General features: G+C 42.1%; 1 protein-coding gene across 1 annotated transcript in view; it reads left to right on the forward strand.

The window, feature by feature from the left end:
* The window catches only part of Ube4b (ubiquitination factor E4B), a 115,303-nt gene that overhangs the window by 33,628 nt on the left and 61,307 nt on the right, over positions 1-20,368 (forward strand). The window contains exons 3-6 of the mRNA XM_070037313.1: positions 4,179-4,314; positions 10,183-10,270; positions 11,820-11,964; positions 12,775-13,003. Coding sequence (XP_069893414.1) covers positions 4,179-4,314; positions 10,183-10,270; positions 11,820-11,964; positions 12,775-13,003 — 598 coding nt within the window. The remainder of the gene's footprint in view (positions 1-4,178; positions 4,315-10,182; positions 10,271-11,819; positions 11,965-12,774; positions 13,004-20,368) is intronic.

A 20,368-nucleotide genomic window follows, 5' to 3' on the forward strand; every position in this document is an offset into this window, starting at 1 on the left:
GTCCCATAGCCTTTTCACTCAAGACTGGAATATTGTCACTTGATCCACACCTCCACTTTGGGCTTTTTGGTAGAGATAAGAGTCTCCTGGATTTTTCTGCCCAGGCTGGCTTCAAACTACGATCCTCATATCTCAGCCTCCTGAGTAGCTAGGATTATAGGTGTGAGCCACCAGCACCAGGTGTGAGCAACCAGCGCCCAGCATGAGTACATTTCTTTTTAGATAATATCACCCTCTCCCTTGCTCTCTCCCAGTTGTTCTCTCCTGTCCCCACCTCAAATTGAATAGTTTATTTTCAACATAGTATCAGCTACTGCTACATTTGTTCATCCATTGTCCCTCCATTTCCATTTCCTCTGTTACTCTCCCAAAGACAGATAAATAAACAAGACCGAAAGAAAACAACAACAAAGAAAAACTTCTACTTCCATTTCCTGGAGTTCATTTCATTAAATAATTTATATGATTAGATACACATAGGCATTGTGCCTTTGTATTCCTGTTTTTTTTCTTCTTGTTCTTGTTCTTCTTCTTCTTTTTGTTGGTCATGGGGCCTGCACTCTGGGCCTGGGCGCTGTCCCTCAGCTCTTCAGCTCAAGGCTAACACTCCACCATTTGAGCCACAGTACCACTTACAGCTTTTTCTGCTATGTGGTGCTGAGGAATCAAACCCAGGGCCTGATGCTTGCAAGGCAAGCACTTTACCGCTGAGCTACCTTCCCAGCCCAGTGTTCCTGTCTTAAGAGTGTCCTTCTTTGGTCTCACTGTATGTGAATGCCTAGAGTCCTGTATAATTTATCATGTCCTGGTGTTTTAGATCTCGTTTCTGCATAGGAGAGAAAACATGCACTGTTTGTCTCTCTGAGCTTGACTTAACATGATTTGTATTAGGTCCATCCATTTCCCTGCAAATGACAGAGTATTATTCTTTCTAATGGCTGTGTAAAATTCCACTGTGTACCACATTTTTTGGATCCACTCATCTATTGTAGGACATCTGGGTTGTTTGTTGTGAATAGTGCCGCAATGAACTTGGTTGTACAAGTGTCTTGATATCCTGGCTTGTGATGTTCTGGGTAAATGCCCAGGAGTGATATGGCTTTGTTGTTCTAGAAAATATGTTTTGGGGGCTAGGAAGGTGGTTTATTGATAGAGTGCTTGCCTAGCATGCAGGAAGGTGTGGGTTCAATTCCTCAATACCACAGAAACAGAAAAAACCTGGGAGTGGTGCTGTAACTCAAGTGGTAGAGTGCTAGTCTTGAGCAAAAAGAAGCTCAGGGACATTGCCCAAGACCTGAGTTCAAGCTCCAGGACTGGCAAAAGAAAGAGAGAGAGAGAGAGAGAGAGAGAGAGAGAGAGAGAGAGAGAGAGAGAGAGAGAGAGAGAGAGAGAGAGAGAGAGAGAGAGAGAGAGAGAGAGAGAGAGAGAAAGAAAGAAAGAAAGAAAGAAAAGGAAGGAAAGAAAGAAAGAAACTACATTTTGGTTTGGGGTTTTTTTGGTTGTGTTTCAATAAGAGAGAGGGGGAGAGAGAGAGAGAGAGAGAGAGAGAGAGAGAGAGAGAGTGTGTGTGTGTGTGTGTGTGTGTGTGTGTGTGTGTCTGTTGCTACTGGGGCTTGAACTTATGGTTTTGCACTCTCTTTTGCTCTCGGTTGGTACTGTACCACTTGAGATATGTCTCCAGTACCAGCTTTTTTGCTGACTAATTGGAGTTAAGGTTTTCCTGGATTTATTTGTCTGGGCTGGCTTTGAACTATGAGATCCTCAGATCTCAGCATCCTAAGTATTAGCTTCTTTTAGAATTTACCATGTACCCATATAAATGTGTGTATGTTTGTATGTATATGTTGTAGGTATGGAGGGAGGGTATTGGAACAGGTCCAGCTTTATTAGATTAACAATAGGCATTTGTTCTGGTTTATACCTGAAAAGGAATAGCAAATACTACAGCACAGGAAGGAAGTCTTGTAGAAATAAGATCTTTCTTAAATTTTTTTGGGTCTGGCTTTCCCACACAGAATGTATACTTTATCTTCAACCAGCTCTCAGCCTGCCATAGAAGTTTGGGAACTGCCATCTTGAATGTTTCAAATTCCTGTTTTATTAAGTAGACATGGTTTTCTCCACTATGTGTTATATGCACCCTCACTTTTGGAAGATTTATTTTTAAATTGACATTTGAAAATTATCTCCTTTATAATGAAGAAGAGGGGAAAAAAAAATCTTACTCTTTGAAGCTCAGCTTCCATCTGGGATTTCTTACAGAAATGGAAGGTAGAAAGGAGAAGAGTATGTGTGTGTTTTCAGAGTAATAGTTTGTGCTATTGCTTTGATGTGTTTTAATCATGATAATTTAATTTGTATTCTAATTGTGATGAAAGAGATCATGAGTTTTGTTAGTTTGTTTTGCCAGTCCTGGGGCTTGAACTCAGGACCTAGGCACTGTCCCTGAGCTTCTTTTGCTCAAGACTAGCACTCTACCACTTGAGCCACAGAGCCTCTTCCAGCCTTTTTTGTCTATGTGGTATGAGGAATCAAACCCAGGGCTTCATGCATGCTAGGCAAGTACTCTACCACTAAGCCACATTCCCAATCTAGAGACCATGAGTTTTGTAGTTTTAGGAATGAGTAGAGTCCCATGGTGTTTGGAAATTGAGGAACAGGGGCAAGGAATGTGGCTTAGTGGTAGAGTGCTTGCCTAGCATGCATGAAGCCCTGGGTTCAATTCCTCAGTACCACATAAACACAGAAAGCTGGAAATGGTGCTATGGTTCACATGGTAGAGTGCTAGCCTTGAGCACAAAGAGGCTCAGGGACAGTGCCCAGGTCCTGAGTGCAAGCCCCAGGACTGGCAAAAAAACAAAACAAAACAAAACAAAACAAAACAAAAGAAAAGAAAGAAATTGAGGAACCATATATGCATGATAAATTGTGGGAAGAATTGTTTCATGTGAGCTGCAAGGAATGAGCATGTGAAAGGTGCAGAAAAAATTTAATTGGGGCTGGGAAGGTGGCTCAGTGGTAGAGCGCTTACCTTGCATGCCTGAGGCCCTGGGATCGATTCCCCAGCACCACATAAGCAAAAAGAAAAATAAAGCCGGAAGTGGCGCTGTGGGCTCAAGTGGTAGAGTGCTAGCCTTGAGCTGAAGAGCTGAGGGACAGCGCCCAGGCTCAGAGTTCAGGCCCCACGACCAGACCCCCAATAAAAAAAAAAGAAAGAAAAAGAAAAAGAAAAAATTTAATTCACATGATGTCTTTGAAGTCCTATAAAATATCACAAAAGCTATATGAATAAATACCATACTGCACAGTACATTTTTTTTTTTTTTTTTTGCCAGTTCTGGGGCTTGAACTTTGGGTCTGGGCCCATTCCCTGAGCTTCTTTTGCACTTTACCACAGCCCTACTTCTGGCTTTTTCTGAATACTTTATTGGAGATAAGAGTCTTATGAATTTTCCTGACTAGGCTGACTTTGAACCATGATCCTCAGGTCTCATCCTCCTGAGTAACTAGTATTACAGGCATAAGCCACTAGCACCCACCTCTGTGTATATGTGTGTGTATGTGAGAGGTGGGGGGAGAGGGAGAGAGAGAGTGTGTGTATGTGTGTACTGAGTCTTGAACTCAGAGCCTGGGTGCTGTCCCTTAACTTTTTTACTCAAACCTTGGCTCTACTTTTGGCTTTTTGCTGGTTAATTGGAAATGAGTCTCATGAGCTTTCCCGCCTGGGTTCACTTGAATGGTGATCTTTGGATCTTAATCTCCTGAGTAGTTAGAATTATGGATATGAGCCACCAGTGCCTGCTTCCACCACTGACATTGTATTACATATCTATCTCTCCATTAAGGTATCTTACTTTTCAAGAATCTTTCAGCACTCTCATGGAAAAACTAAATTGTATTCAGAGAATATCATTTGTGTTTATGAGAGGGATGATGAACCAGTTTTGGCATCAGATATTGGTCTGTTACTGGCCTCATGATCTATATAGGAAAATGATAATTTCCTTGTTTTATTCTAGAATGTTAATATTACTTCAACACGTATTATGGTCTGATGGAAATCCTCAGTTCCTCAGCATATGAGGGTATCAATGCAGATGGTGTGTTCACTGCTGCCTTTATCATTGACTTTCACATCACTCACTCAGGCTTCAATCACTTGTGTGTTTGTTGTATAGGAGTCGCCCATCGGAGCCAGAGCAGTGAGGGAGTTAGTTCTCTCAGCAGCTCACCTTCCAACAGCCTTGAGACGCAATCTCAGTCCCTCTCACGTTCCCAGAGCATGGATATCGATGGTGTCTCTTGTGAGAAAAGGTAACCAGAAGGCCATTCTCTCATGTATTATTTTACTTATGGAAAAGGACAGTTCCACTTTCCTTAGTCTCCATTCCAGTAGTCTAAAATGCCAGCACAGAGATCCCTGCCAGTCCCTACTGAATTAGAGCTAAATTTCTTAAATTGAAAGGTCTTTATATCACTCTGAAATGTTCTTTATGTATTTGTTGGTGCTAAATGTCTTTTCTGAAATAAGTTGTGTGTGGTTTAAAAAAAAAGACAACCTCAGGGCTAATGTGTGACATGCAAGGAAAAAGAGAAGTGATGTCAATAATGGATGTGTGAAAAGCCCCATATGTGAAACATTGATTAGGATATGCAAGGACAGTGGGGGAGAAGAGGCCAAGAATCAAGCAGATCTAAAACACAGGTAAGCCAGACAGGACATGGTTAGAGTGAGGGCTATCAGGTTCTTGTATTATTAGGGAGAATGGTAAAGATATTGGCTAACTTTTAGACTTTGAATTTAAACAAATGCTAAAATTTCAAGAGTAACCATTAAAAGAATAATAATGCAATACAGCCTTGTCCCCCAACATCAAAATATATTCCAAGACTCCTGATGGACATCTAAAGCCACAACAATACTAAACCCTTGTGTGTTGTTTTTATTTATTCTCTGCTACATTGCCACATAGTGTCAGAGTTCATCTTTGGTTCTAGGTTTTATATCTAGGTGCTTCCTTAGTGTCACTCTGTCTTGGGCTTTGTGACCACAGTTAAGTAAGAGTTACCTGAACAGAAGTACTTTGACCTTCCATCTGCTAACTAAGCTAAGTAATTAATGGGAAGGTTGCATATACCATGGGGATAAGCTGGAGGAAGGGTAATTTACATTCTAAGGAGAATGATGGCATGAGATTTTATCATGCTTAGATGGCATGTGATTTCAAACTTGAGCATTCTTTCTTTCTCTTTTTCTTTTTTTTTGGTCCGGTCGTGGGGCCTGAACTCTGGGCCTGGGCGCTGTCCCTCAGCTCTTCAGCTTAATGCTAGTGCTCTACCACTTGAGCCACAGCGCCACTTCCGGCTTTTTTTTCTGCTTATGTGGTGCTGAGGAATCGAACCCAGGGCCTCATGCATGCAAGGCGAGCGCTCTACCACTGAGCCACCTTCCCAGCCCCTTGAGCATTCTTTCTTTCTGGAACTTTTTGTTTGTATCATAGTTGACTGAAACTAGGTAAAGTGAAACTGTGGATAAAATAGGACTATCGAGAATCTCCCACACAAGTAAAGGAAAAATACAGGTCAAGAACAGGGTGAGGGAGGAGGGCAGTAGTCAAATCAATTCCATGAAAGGAGAAAAATAAACACAAACTTTAAAAAGGGACAAATAGCACAAAATCACATGTCAGGGGCCAGAATTGTGGCTCAAGTGATAAGAGTGCCTGCCTAGCAAATACAAGGCCCCAAATTCAACCCTAAAACTGCCCAAATGAAAATTTAGAAAAGTCACTAATTATAATAAATCACAGTAAAAAGATATGCTGGACTAAAAACAATACAGAACTCATTTATTTACATTTGTTTACACAAGGCACACCTGAAAAATAGAGAGATTGAAAGTAGAAGGTAGCAAATACTACTTTGGAGGAGGAGGACATTGGGACATAAATAATGACAGATGTTAAGGCACAAGGAATTACTAGAAATATGTATTCTATAATGATAATCATTTCATTTACCAGGAGGGTACAACAGTTTCAAATGCATATTTAGTAATATCAGCATGTGATAAAAGGCAAATATTGATACAACTACAAGAAGAAACTGACACATAATCATAATGGAGATTTTATTTTATTTTTTTATTTTTTTGGGGGGTCCAGTCGTAGGCCTGAACTCTGGGCCTGGGCACTGTCCCTCAGCTCTTCAGCTCAAGGCTAAGCACTCTACCATTTGAGCCACAGCGCCACTTCCGGCTTTTTTCTTTTTGCTTATGTGGTGCTGAGGAATCGAACCAAGGGCCTTATGCATGCAAGGCAAGCGCTCTACCACTGAGCCACCTTCCCAGCCCATAATGGAGATTTTAAACATGTTGCTTCAGCCATTAATTGATGAAAAGACATCATTAAATTCACACACAGGTTGAACTACACAGCCAACAAGCTTGATCTGATTGAAGAATACAGAGCTTTGTGTCCCCTGCTTAGAGCATACACAGTCTTCACTAATACCACCAAAAAGTTTCAGGATCCAGACCATCTGAAGCATCGGCATCATGTATTAGGTTAGGGATTTAATAAGAACTTTTAAAAAGTAAGCTAGGACCAGGTGCGGTTCATATCTGTAATCCTAGCTACACAGGAGGCTGCTATCTGAAGATCACAGTTCAAAGCCATCCCAGGCAGAAAAGTCCAAGAGACTTTTTCTCTCCCTGAGACTCTTATCTCCAATAATCTATACCAAAAAAGCCTGAAAATAGAGCTGTGGCTCAAGTGGTAGAGCACTAGCCTTGAGCAAAAAAAGCTCTGAAACCGTATCCAAGTTCTGATTCCACTAGGATTAGTACAAAAATAAAAAAGTAAAAACATATACTGAAAATTTTAAGTACCCCATCAAGGGAAAAGGTTACATAGAAGTTTGAACACATCTAGAACTGAAGCTGTCCATGGTGGCACATGACTGTAAACCCAATAGTCAGGAGACACAGGCAAGAGGATCTTGAGTTTAAGGCTATGCAGTGAGACCTTGTCTCACAAAGCAAATAGAGAATGTCTACAACTGAACAATACTAATACTATTTGTATACTATAGCTGATTCTTAGAATAATAATAGGAAGCTCTAAATATATTAAAAATAAGTAAAGGAAAAAGTAAATATTCAGGGGCGAGGAAGGTGGCTCAGTGGTAGAGTGCTTGCCTTGCATGCATCAGGCCCTGGGTTCGATTCCTCAGCACCACATAAGCAGAAAAAGCCAGAAGTGACGCTATGGCTTGAGTGGTAGAGCAGTAGCCTTGAGCTGAAGAGCTGAGGGACAGTGCCCAGGCCCAGAGTTCAGGCCCCATGACTGCCCCCCCCCCCAAAAAAAGTAAATATTCACAGAACTCTTTTCTAGAACATTCACCCTAGGGAGATACATACTACTATCCTCCTGGCATTTGCTTATGGGTCATTTCTTGATGAGGCCATTTTTAAATGAATTTTTAATCATTTAAAAATAACATGTCTGAGATGAGCATGGTGGCCCATGCCTATAATACAAGCTATGCAGGAGGCAGAGATGGGGATGATCATGATTTGAGGCCAGCCTCAGTGAAAAATTAGCAAGAACCCATGGCCACAAATAAGCTGGGCATGGTGGTTATGACTGTGGTTACAGCTGTGTAGGCATAGGTAGAGGATTGCTGTTTGTGCTGTTCCGGGGCAACAATGTAAGGCCCTGTCTAAATAATCATAATAACAGTAACTACAACAAGAACAACCAAAAGCAAAAAAGGCTAGTGGCATGAATCAGGTGGCAGACATCCCTGAGTTCAAACTCCAGCACTTGCACTCACCCCCAGAAAGCTCTGAGTTCAAACTCCAATACTCCTACTGACTCCTTCTGAGATAGTATGTCTAGTGATGGGTATATAGTTCATTGGTGCCACTGGCACTTTATGTTTAATCCCCAGGGCCACTGGGCACTGGTGGCTCATGCCTGTAATCCTGGCTGCTGAGATCTGAGGTTTGCAATTCAATACCAGTCCAGGGAGGAAAGTCTGCGACTCAACTTCAAGTTAACTACCAAAAAGCTACAAGTGGCACTTGTAGTACTAGAGCATCAGCCTCGAGTGAATAAAACTAAGGAACAGTTCTCAGGCCCTGAGGTCAAGCCCCAGTACTGCCTCCAAAAAAACAAAAACAAAAAACAAAAACCACCAATTTACTTAAAAAACACATAAATATCAATAAATATCATTTACCAGATTATATATTGAAGAGAAAAAATTCCTTTGTTGGGTGCTGGAGAAGATTAATAAAATTCCATACTGGTTCATGTTAAAAATCTTAGAAAATGAAGAACAGAAAGGAGTGTCCCTAAAGAGGCATTGGGGCTGGGGTTGTTGGCTTAGTATAGAGCCCATGCTTAGTGTGTATGAGACCTTGGTTTCAAATCCATTGACATTGACATAAAATAGAGACAGTTCACCAAATATCCATAAGCTCCCTGACATTTCCTGTCTCCTTTGCTGTTAGATGGGGGCCAAGTAACATGCTCTATGCACTAGACTATGAGTAGGAGCAGCATGTCACTTTTAGGTGAAGGCAGTTGAGCCCACGTTCCTCCTCCATCCCTTTCTTCTCTTGCTCCAGTGACCTTGGAGGCTGCGTATTGCAGATGGCATAGATTAAAGATGGAGTAAGGATGCTTCACTCTCATCAGACTTTGCGTAAGCAAGAAATAACCCTTATAGTGTTAAGCCTCTAAGATTCCAGAGTATGTGTGTAACTGCAGAATAGACTATCTTGTTCTAATTTAAAGGACACCTACCAAAAAAACCACAGAGACCACATTTCACTTTCAATGGTTAGAGTCACTCTTTGAAATCAGGAATGAGCTCAAGGGTGACTGCTGTTTCTGTTTCTGTTCTACCTGTGGGTCTTACTTAGTGCAGTAAAACAAGAAAGGACTGGAGTGGAAGGAGCAAGTTAACTATTTGGAGACAAGTCTATCTCCCAAACTCTGTGTATCCTTAAATATAACTTACCTTAGCCAGTGACATTATTACATGCTAACAAAAAGGAAGAAAAAATTTTAATTTAAAAAGGTATCATTCACAGTTCATTAAAAACCATATAGTACTTAGGAATAAACTTACTAAGAAGAGTGTAAGACTTTATGGAAAAAATTGCAAAGTTGATTGAAAGCCCTTGAAGAAGGTCTGCATACCTGTATGGAAAGAAAGACACAAGAATGCAATGATATCATTCATACTCAGTGAAATTCACACAATGGTCAGAATCCCAAGGGAATGGTTAATCAGCTAGTCAGAATGATTGCCAGTGGGTATAGTAGAGGAAAGGCCAGGAATAGCCAAGGAAGTAAAAGAACAGGGAGGAGGCATTGGCTTGACATATAAGGTATTAGTTGGTAAGTAAGTGGTCTTAGCTAGTGCACAGGCTGTCTGATGGAGAAGGAATGAGTATCCAGAAATAATCCCACGTATTTGTGATGGTGGGCACATGACAGGAGATTTCATATCAATGTGGAAATGATGGTTTTTTCAATAAGTAGTATTGGACAGTAATGTGGGAGAAAAAAAATATGTACTTAATTTTTGTAATCAAGCTCTGGGCACACAGTATATATCATTTAAAAATAATATATCTAGCCGGCGCTGGTGGCTCATGTCTGTAATCCTAGCTACTCGGGAGGCTGAGATCTGAGGATCTCAGTTCAAAGCCAGCCCGGGCAGGAAAGTCTGTGAGACTCTTATCTCCAATAAACTACTAGAAAACCGGAAGTGGTGCTATGACTCAAGTGGTAGAGTGCTTGCCTTGAGCTGAAGAGTGCAGGGACAGCGCCCAGGCCCAGAGTAAGCCCCATGACTACCCCACCCCCCCAAAAAAAAATATATCTAGAGAATCTGCTGTACTGAATTTTGTGGGGTTTTTTGTTTGTTTTTGAAAGTGAGCACAACGAAATGACACCTTGAGAGTAATGTTTCCAACATATATGTGAGACAGGATGTTTATATCTTAATATATGTTGATCCCTTTAAAATAAAAAAAAATAAGATAAATCATTGTTTTGCTTTTCTGACTGATTTTGACTATTTTAGAACTTTTCTCCAGCCAGCAGCTGTAACAGTGAGAATTTTATAAAAGGTGAAAGACTAAATTATCTTTTATACTTAAAGCATGTCCCAGGTGGATGTGGATTCAGGAATTGAAAATATGGAGGTTGATGAAAACGACCGAAGAGAAAAAAGGAGCCTCAGCGACAAGGTTGGTAAGAGATGTGACTTTGCTTCATTCAGTCTTCAGGTAGCACAGACACATCATCCTTCTTATTGTAGGGCCTGTGCCAGTGGCCACCCACCAGCAGCTCTCACTTGGCTTTATTGCTTATGTCTGTTACTCTACCACTAGAACTACTCCTCCACTTCCAGCTTTTTGCTGGTTGATTGGAGATAAGATATCTTGGATTTGTGTGTCAGGGCTGGCTTGGAACTTTTATCCTCCAAGCAGCTAGGATTACAGGCATGAGCCACCAGTACTTGTCAGTCTTTGTAGTTGGGTTTTTTTCTTCTAAAGAACAGTAAGTAGCCTTGATTCTCCTTCCCTCCCTCCCTCCCTTCCTTCTTTCCTTTCTTCCTTCTTTCCTTCTTTCCTCTTCCTCTTTCTCTCTGGGTCTTTCACTCAAACAGGTAGATGACAGTTTTCTGAGGAAAGCAAGAATATTTAAAATTCAGTAGCAAGCAAAAAGTTTTTGAAACTATGAGGCCTTTATGTTGTGCTGTCATCTGAGCATAATTTCCCGTCTTTAGGGTTTCTTTTGTGTTTGCTTTTGGTCTTTTGGTGTTATGGCATGAACAATCACCACTTTTTGCTTACTGAATTTTTAGGTCTAGTTTAGCAGCACGTGATGATTATTAGAACCTCCTGGTGGTGGCTGTAGTGCTCAAATTTCTATCATTCTGTAGTATTTACAAAGTTCTTTTTTATATGTGATATTTTATCTATGATAGAATATAATGAGAAATACTTCATTTTAGAAATAGTCTTTTTTAATTTTTTTTGGTGTTAGTGCTTGGGCTTGAACTCAGGGCTCTGTGCTCTCATTTAGCTTTTTCACTCAAAACTTGTGCTCTGCCACTTAAGCCACAGCTCTACTTCCAGTTTTTTGCTCCTTAATTGGAGATAAGAGTCTCTTAGATTTGTCTGCCTCAGCTGGTCTCAAACCACAATCCTCCTGAGAAGCTAGGATTACAGATGTGAACCACAGGCCCAGCTGGAAATACTCTTGAAGGGAAGTTGATTATGTACCTAGAATGTTAACCTGGTCCTTTGGACTTCAGAAAAATAGACAAGATATGTACATCATGTATCTTATTTTTTTTCTAGGTGATTTCTAATAATGACCTTGTTCTTTTACGCTCCCATCTGAATTGTATCATAAACTCATGAGACATAGATATTACAAATTGGGAGTCATGGTAACTAGTTTAGTTTTTCTTTTAATTAGTAGGTGAGTGGTTTTATGCTTTTTTTCCTGACATACTGAGGTTTGAAATCAGAGCCTCATGCTTGCTCTATCATTCTATCCTTTTTACTGTTTTGGAGATGGAGTGGACTTTTCTTTCCTGGGCTGATCTCAAACCATGATTCTCCTAAGTAGTAGGTAAGATTATAGGTATGAGCTGCCAGGACCTGGTAGTCTTGTATTTTTGTAGTGTCTTCACTCGTAAATGAATAGAATCTGAATAAAATATTCCTAGTGAACTAACATATGCCTCTTACTGGAGATTAACCACCAGATCTTCTTTCCTCCAAGGAGCCTTCTTCAGGCCCTGAAGTATCCGAAGAGCAGGCCTTACAGCTGGTCTGTAAGATCTTTCGTGTCTCTTGGAAGGACCGGGACAGAGATGTCATCTTTCTTTCTTCTCTTTCTGCTCAGTTTAAGCAGAACCCAAAGGAAGGTAAGTCTCTAGCTCAGCCATCTTTTTCAAGCACCTGCAGGGAAACAGTGTGAGAGCTTTGGCCTTTTCTGTGGTCCACATGTATCACTATTGCAGCGGCAGCTGGGTCACCAGATCAATCTCATGCTGAACATTAGCTCCAATTCAGGAACTAGCATCATGTTCTGCAGCTTGAGGTCCCTTCAGTGCCATCTTGTTTCCTGTCTTACTCTTTCTCTCCATCCCTTCCTCCCTCCCTGCCTGCCTGCCTACCTTATTCCCTCACTCTCTCCTTTCTTCTTTGCTTCCTGTGGTATTGGAGTTTGAACTCAGCACCTTATGCTTTCTGAGAAGATTCTCTGCTGCTAAGCCATGTCTCCAGCTGTGTTTTGTACTGGTTATTTGTGGCCTGCCCAAGCACACACCTAGACCAAAATTTGCCAATTTTATGCTTCCCATAGTTTCTGGAATGACAAGCATGTACTACAGCTTTCGACTCTACTCTGTGGTGGTAGAGACTTTCAACTTTTCTGCTTAGGTTGGCCTGAGCAAAAATGATTCATCTCATTCCTAACCCCTAAAGTAGCTAGGAGTGCAGGCTTTAGCCACAGGCACCTAGTTGAGTGTTGGGACTTTTGATTGCAGGTATGCTCTTTAGTGAGGACACTGCTGTTTGATAATTTCTCTCTTTCCAGTGATTTTATTGTTAAACAACCTTTTTACTTTCATGATTTCTGTATATGAAAGAAAATTATATGGTTAAGTTAATGGTCTCCACTGTGTATCAGGAGAGCCATGCCTAACCTGTTCATTATTCTGCCTTTCCCACAGTGTTCTCTGACTTTAAGGATTTGATTGGCCAGATTTTAATGGAAGTGCTAATGATGTCCACTCAGACTCGAGATGAAAATCCATTTGCCAGTCTGACAGCCACGTCACAGCCCATTGCAGCTGCAGCGCGGTCACCAGATAGAAATCTCATGCTGAACACTGGCTCCAATTCGGGAACAAGCCCCATGTTCTGCAACTTGGGATCCTTCAGTGCCAGCTCATTATCTAGGTCAGTGTGGTTGTTTTTGCACAGGCATTGGCACTTACGAGCCATGAAGGAGTAGGAGGAAGTGCTCACTCAGTGTTGGCCTGTGCCCTCGACACTTTGAAGTGGGTCGTATTTGGGGGGATAGATGTTGTTGTTGGAGGTGGCATTATCTTTTCTAGATTTCTTTTGGCTTTTCATGTTTAGTCTATGGTAGATTAAGACTTAGAAGCCAATAGTTGTGTTAATATATTAGTCTTAGAAAAGGGGACATTAACTCCTCTGGATTGGTGCGGCAATTAGATTATGATTATTTAAACATGTATCTCATCATATACTCGAACTCTTACTAGAGATATGAAATGTATTTATGCTGTCCTTTAAAAACCTAAAGATTTCTATTTTAGTTATCTCAAGTTTTTCTTTGATTTTTCTCTTCTTTCCTCCCTTCCTCTACTAATTTAGCCTCTATGAAACTAGCCCAGCTCCCACTTCCAGTTTCTGGAGCTCTGTGCCAGTGCTGAGTCCATCTTTTGCCTCACCTCCCCGTGCAGCTAGCCACATGGCTGTGTCTTCCACCTCCCTCAGTCCTCATAGTGCGGCTTCTGGACCTGCTGCGGGAAGCCAGCCCTCGTCCCCGCGCTATCGGCCCTATACTGTCACACATCCAGGGGGGTCTTCTCCCTGCCCTGTCCCACGGTCCTCAGGCACTTCCACTCTATCTGGAGCCCCAAGTCTCCCTGCCTTTGCAAGTAGCCCCCAAGCTGTGCCTGCCAGCAATTCCAGACAGAGGCCCAGCAGCGTGGGCCCAGCTCTCTCACCTGCCTCACCCCGTGCTGCAAGCAGACGGCCCTCCTCCCTGCGGATCTCTCCTAGGTATTTATTCACAGGAGAGCTGCGTGTGTGTTTGCAGTGCAAGGAAAGCAGATTAACATGGTTTGGAAGAGCTGCTGTGTGACACTGACCTCAGTTTAATTTGGGGGTTGTTTTGGGGAAGTCATCTTGTGTCGCTAGCAAGTGTGGTAGGCATGCACCCTGCATCCTGGCTTTGCCAGGTTGTGATGACATCAGAAAGTAAAGGTGGTGCTATGGTATGCTTCTTTTTCACCTCCTTTCCCTGGTTCATTTTCCTTCCTGCACACACAGACACACACACACACACACACACAGACACACACATACACAGACACACTGAAAAGTGCATTTTTTAAAAATTGCAATCTAGTTCACATATCATTCCTAATTGCAAATGAATTTCAGAGACTGTGGTCAGTGTTGTATTTGAGGGTTGAGGCTCACAGGATCACTTTTTAACTGTTGTTAAGGATAGTCAGACCTAGAGGCTGAGGACAGATCTGTGCCTTAACCACTCCTCTTCTTAGGGCCCCTGGGCCTGTTCATATTTAAATGCTTTGATTTTTGGTTATGTATAATTTTGGCCTCTCAGAAAGCAGCAGTATCAGAATTCTGAAAATCCTGTGGTCCCTTCCCTCAAATGTATCTGTGTATTTCTAATGGAGGTGAATTATTTTTTCTGCATGTCCATGGATAAAACTTTTAGTGTAACCTTTACTTAAAAAGATAGAAAATGCACAAAGTTCTCCCCCTCTTGTTTTCTTTTGTTCCCTGATGACCTCTTTTGCTTTTGTTGTGGTAGTATATACGACAATCCTTTCTCCTTCCTCTTCCTCGCACTTTCTGGGGACAGTAGTGATGAAGAAGATGAAGAAGAAGATGATGGTGATGATGATGAAGGTGGTGGTGGTGGTGATGATGATTTTTCTTGTGTCCAGTTTGGGTCCAGGTATCAGAGGAATGGAGTCCTACCTGCATGTGCTTAGGTGTTTAAGAACTAACTTGTGTAAGCCCTGCTTAGGGCTGTGCTTTGAATCCAAACTGGATAGGGTTAGGTGAGGTGGCCCGGTAGGTGTATTGAAGTGTGAGGACTTCACCGTGGTATAAAATGGCACAGAAGACAATTTTCTTAGTTGTTGCCATTCATTGTGCAATTCATTCCATACCTCAAAGACGAGGAACATTCCAGTTATCCGTTACAAGAATCTTCTTCAGTAGGGTTGCACGAATTGCTGGCATTTAGGAAGGACCTGGGGCTTGAACCTGGGGTATGTATGTGTTTCCTTTTCCCCCATCCTGTCAAGCCTGGTCTTGACAGCCCGTTGAAGAATCCAAAGGGGTCATATTGTCTAGTATATCTGAGCTTCACTTTCCTCTTAACCTTTAATTTCCCTGAGTATCTCTTTGTCCTCAGTGAAGCCAGACCCCATTTTTTTAAAGAGCCTGTGCAATGACAGCAGAAGCTAAAACTGGGTTCACTGAATAGTTGTTGCTGAAAACTAAAAAAAAATTCCCTGAGGTTTCTAGGTGACTTTGAGCAAGAAAATATAGGAGTTGTTTCTTTCTAATTAATCCTCTGACTCATTGTCTTACCAGTTTGATCTTAAAGTGGAGTTTCCTCTGGACAAAGTTGGGATTTGTGCAGTGCACTGTTCAAAAATAACTCTGGACTTTAAATAAAACCCTCTGTAGGAGTTAGGTACACTTCATTAATTGAGCAGTGTTCAAGAGACTCATTAAAGAACACATAGAGAGAAGAATGTTGATACAAGGTTAAATATCGATTCTGAAAGGTTGATACTTGCATTAGGTTGGACTTTATACCACTATCTCTCAAGTAACTTTCCCAAAGGAAGAAGTGTCTTTTTCCATGCTTGTCTAGTTGCAAGATCACAGTCACAGAGCAGCTATGTCCTTAGGAATCACTTCTCATACTTGGGTAAAGGGGCTTCGTTATCTACTTTGTTCTAAGTTATCTGTTGGAGAGATGCTCCTCTGGCCTATTTATTGGCCTATTTATTCTGTCATAGGCTGCTTTTACTGATGACTCTCTTTCTAGGTTTCTAACATCCCAACCTTGCCTGAGATCTTCTATACCTAGTAGCAGAAATACTTCCTGGGGTCATAGTAATAACTGTTAACACTGAGTGTGAAGTACCACATCCTGTGTTGGTGATCTGGCCTATCTCTTGTTCTTCAGTCCTTTCTGTAGCAGTGGATGAGGAAACCAAGTACAAGTGCACTTGGTGAGGTGCAGAGAGGTTAAAATCACATATGTGTTAATGGCAGAACCTAGATTCAGATTCAAACAGCTGGAACCCAGAGCTCATGTACCTGGCCTTTCCATCTGTGCCCAACAGTGCCTATGTTGTTCTTCCCCAATATTTATTTCACCTTTAAGAGTCTATGTGTTCCTTGAATTACTTCGTAATTACAAAATATAATTAAATCTCATGCCAGTTTGTTGAGAAGTCCCTTATTGATTTATTGATGGTTACAATGCAGTGGCATGATCCAGATTGTAAATTAAATAACCTAACTATAGATAACTAATACATATTAAAAAGAATGTAAAAGCCAGGCACCAGTGGTTCACATCTGTAATCCTAGCTACTCAGGAGGCAGAGATCTGAGGATCACAGTTAAAAGCCAGCCCACACAGGAAAGTCCTTTTTTTGGGGGGGGGGGTCTGGTCATGGGGCCTGAACTCTGGGCCTGGGCGCTGTCCTTCAGCTCAAGGCTAGCGCTCTACCACTTGAGCCACAGTGCCACTTCCGGCTTTTTTTTTCTTTTTGCTTATGTGGTGCTGAGGAATCGAACCCAGTACCTCAGGCATGCAAGGCAAGCACTCTTCCACTGAGCCACCTTCCCAGTCCCTGTGAGTCTCCTATCTCCAATAAACCACTCAGAAAACCAGAAGTGGCGCTGTGGCTCAAATGGTAGAGTGCTAGCCTTGAGCTGAAGAGCTGAGAGACAGAAGTGATGCTGTGGCTCAAATGGTAGTGTGCTAGCCTTGAGCTGAAGAACTGAGGGACAGCAACCAGGTCCAGAGTTCAAACCCCACAACTGACAAAAAAAAAAATTAAAAAGAATGTAAAAAGATAAGTAAATAAACATAGCTTGAGACAAGTAGGTATTAAAAGTATATGTCAAGGCAAACCAGAAATAAATTGGAAAACCTCATAAATTTGAGTGGTCAGCAAAGAGAAAACTTTTTCTTCCTCTTTCTAATAGATCTTTGCAGAATTTCATTTATTTTGAAGTAAGCTGTTTTAATTACATGCTTCTTAGTCAGTGAGACTGTTTTCACAAGAATCAGGAAGATGGTCTTCATTTTCTTCCTGTTTGCCCAGTAGAGTTGATGCGTTTAAGTCCTTTGGGAAGGAATTATAACATACAGTCATGTGTTAATTCCTCACTGTGGTATTGCTGAAGGTTGGTTAGTTTAAGAAAGGTGAGGCAGGAGCCGGGCGCCGGTGGCTCACGCCTGTAATCCTAGCTACTCAGGAGGCTGAGATCTGAGGATTGCGGTTCAAAGCCAGCCCAGGCAGGAGAGACCGTGAGACTCCTATCTCCAATAAACCACCAGAAAACCGGAAGTGGCGCTATAGCTCAAGTGGTAGAGCGCTCGCCTTAGGCTGAAGAGCTGAGGGACAGCGCCCGGGCCCAGAGTTCAAGCCCCACGACTGACCAAAAAAAAAAGAAAGAAAGAAAGAAAGAAAGGTGAGGCATTCTTCTGTATTGTTTTCAGGTCTTCTGTGGAAAGAACCATATGAGGAGTCACGAGGAACTAGCTGCTCCTGTTCTTGCAGGAGAGAAAACAGTAAAGGGAAAATTGTCTTGTGAGTCAGATAACTATAGGAATTATCCTGAGGAGTTTTCTGATTGTTTCCTAGGAAGTTGGTGACAGGAAGAAATTGGGGGGTGTTTTGTTTTATTTGTTTGCTTTCTTTATTGTTTTTAGTGAAGAAAGTCAAACCTTGAATGTCCTGAGCTTATATAAGGACAAAGGAGAAAATAGCTAGCAATGGGAAAGGTTGACATCCATGCTGCTGTTCCTGCTAGTCACCACTGCTAGAGGATACGTGGAAAGAGTGGGAAGTCCTTCTACTCACCCCTCCCATACACCCTAGGCCTCTAGTGATTGTTCTGCTCTTTGCACTTAGTACACTCTCCTGTCTTCAACCTTTGGACTTATTTCTTCTCTGAGCCTCTTGCCCAGATAGCTGTGAGGCTGTTTCTCCAACTTCTCTCAGTTCTCTGTGTGAATGCTATCTTGTCAGAGGCTGGTCCCTGACCCTCTGGTGTTAACCATTAAATTACACATGAAGCTGGGTGGCTCACGAGACCTGTAATCCTAGCAACTCAAGAGGCTGAGATCTAAGGATCGTGGTACAAAGCCTGCCTGGGCAAGAAAGTCTGTGAAGACTCTTTTCTACAGTTAACCACCAGAAAACTGGAAATGGAGCTTTGGCTCAAAGTAGTAGAACCTTGAGCTCAGGAACAGAGCCCAGGTCCTGAGTTCAAGCCCCATGACCAACAACATAAAAAGAAACAAACTTGGGCTGGGAAGGTGGCTCAGTGGTAGAGCGCTTGTCTTGCATGCATGAGGCCCTGGGTTTGATTCCTCAGCACCACATAAGCAAGAAGAAAAAAGCCCGAAGTGGTGCTGTGGCTCAAGTGGTAGAGCGCTAGCCTTGAGCTGAATTGCTGAGGGACAGCGCCCAAGCCCAGAGTTCAGGCCCCACTACTGACAAAAAAAAAAAGAAACAAACTTGATCTCACTCGATCACCTGCTCTGCTTTCATCATCCTTCCTACTAGTGTGTTTTGGGTGGTCACTGCCTTTAGAATGTAAGTGTCATCTCCCCTGAGTGATTCAGTATACCCCAGGATCTACAGCAAGCCTGGAGCATGCGAGGACCACTGTCCACTTGTTCAGTAATTTGTGCTTATGAACGTGCACAAGCTCTGTGCTGTGATTGAGAAAGCATAAATTCCAATGTCAGTATTTAAAAAATTGATAAATAGACTCATTATGGAAGAAATGCCAATGGAGTCTTTTTAAAAAAAGAAGTTTCCTTGTTATATATTAAATGTAGTTCAAGCCGCACAGATCTGATATATATAAAACCCCCAGGAATATTTTCAGAAGAATTCAGCCACATTTTTATTTTGTGAAGTAATTACATGATTAAATTGGACTGCTGATGTAGTTACCAGAAAGTGGTTTGCATACTCTCCCAGAAAGAGGGATAATTTTGTTTTATAACTTTTTGATGAGTAAAAATGAAATACTGTGTAGTTGGTTTTGAGACACAGTTTTTCTGTGTAGTCTAGGCTAGCCCAGAAGTCAAGATCCAAATGCCTCAGCCTCCTCAGTGCTGGGCACATAGGCTTGTACCACTGTGCTCAGCTGAAAGGATTTTTTTTTTTTTTTTTGAGTGGGGGACTGGTACTGGGGCATGAACTCAGGGCCTGGATGCTATCCCTTAGCTTTTTCATTCTAGTTTAGCACTCTACTACTTGAGTCATTACTCCCAGCTTTTTTTTGGGGGGGGGGGGGCGGTCCGGTTGTGGGGCCTGAACTCTGGCCCTGGGCACTGTCCCTCAGCTCTTCAGCTCAAGGCTAGGGCTCTACCACTTGAGCCACAGCACTACTTCCGGCTTTTTTCTTTTTGCTTATGTGGTGCTGAGGACTCGAACCCAGGAGCTCATGCATGCAAGGCAAGCACTCTACCACTGAGCCACCTTCCCAGCCCCATACTTCCAGCTTTTTTAAATTGGAGACTTTCTTGCTGATGCCTGCTTCAAACCACTATCTTTTGCTCTCAGCTTCCTGAGTAGCATTGTAGGCATGAACCATGGGCACCTAGTTAAGAGACAGGACATTTTTGATGCTTGTGATCATTATTTCCTGTGATACCCTTAGAATTATTCTGTAATGTTGAAACATATTGACAGTGAGGTTTACTTAGCATTTCTCTGTGGATTAAGATTTTGTGTCATTTCCTTCTTAAAAAGTCAGGTGGTAGCTGGGAAGGTGGCTCAGTGGTAGAGTGCTTGCCTTGCATGCAAGAGGCCCTAGGTTCGATTCCTTAGCACCACATAAGCAGAAAAAGCCAGAAGTGGCGCTGTGGCTCAAGTGGTAGAGTGCTAGCCTTGAGCTGAAGAGCTCAGGGACAGCAACCAGGTCCAGAGTTCAAGACCCACAACTGACAAAAAAAAAAAAAAAAGTCAGCTGGTTAGCCAGGCACTAGTGGCTCATGCCTGTAATCCTAGCTACTCAGGAGGCTAAGATCTGAGGATCCTGGTTAAAGCCAGCCTGGGCAGGAAAGTCTGTGAGACTCTTACCTCCAATTAACCACCAGAAAACAAAAAAGTCACACACACACAAAAAAACAAAAAACCACACAAAAAGTCAGCTGGCTATTTAGTGCCTGCCTGATGATCACCAAACTGCCACAACATATTTGAAAATTCTATAATATTGCCGGACGGCCTTTCATTACATTGCCCTACACACCACAACCAA

The sequence above is a fragment of the Dipodomys merriami genome, unplaced genomic scaffold (genome assembly GCF_024711535.1).
Source record: "Dipodomys merriami isolate MVZ:Mamm:240054 unplaced genomic scaffold, mDipMer1.0.p SCAF_28, whole genome shotgun sequence".
Taxonomy (NCBI): Eukaryota; Metazoa; Chordata; class Mammalia; order Rodentia; family Heteromyidae; genus Dipodomys; species Dipodomys merriami.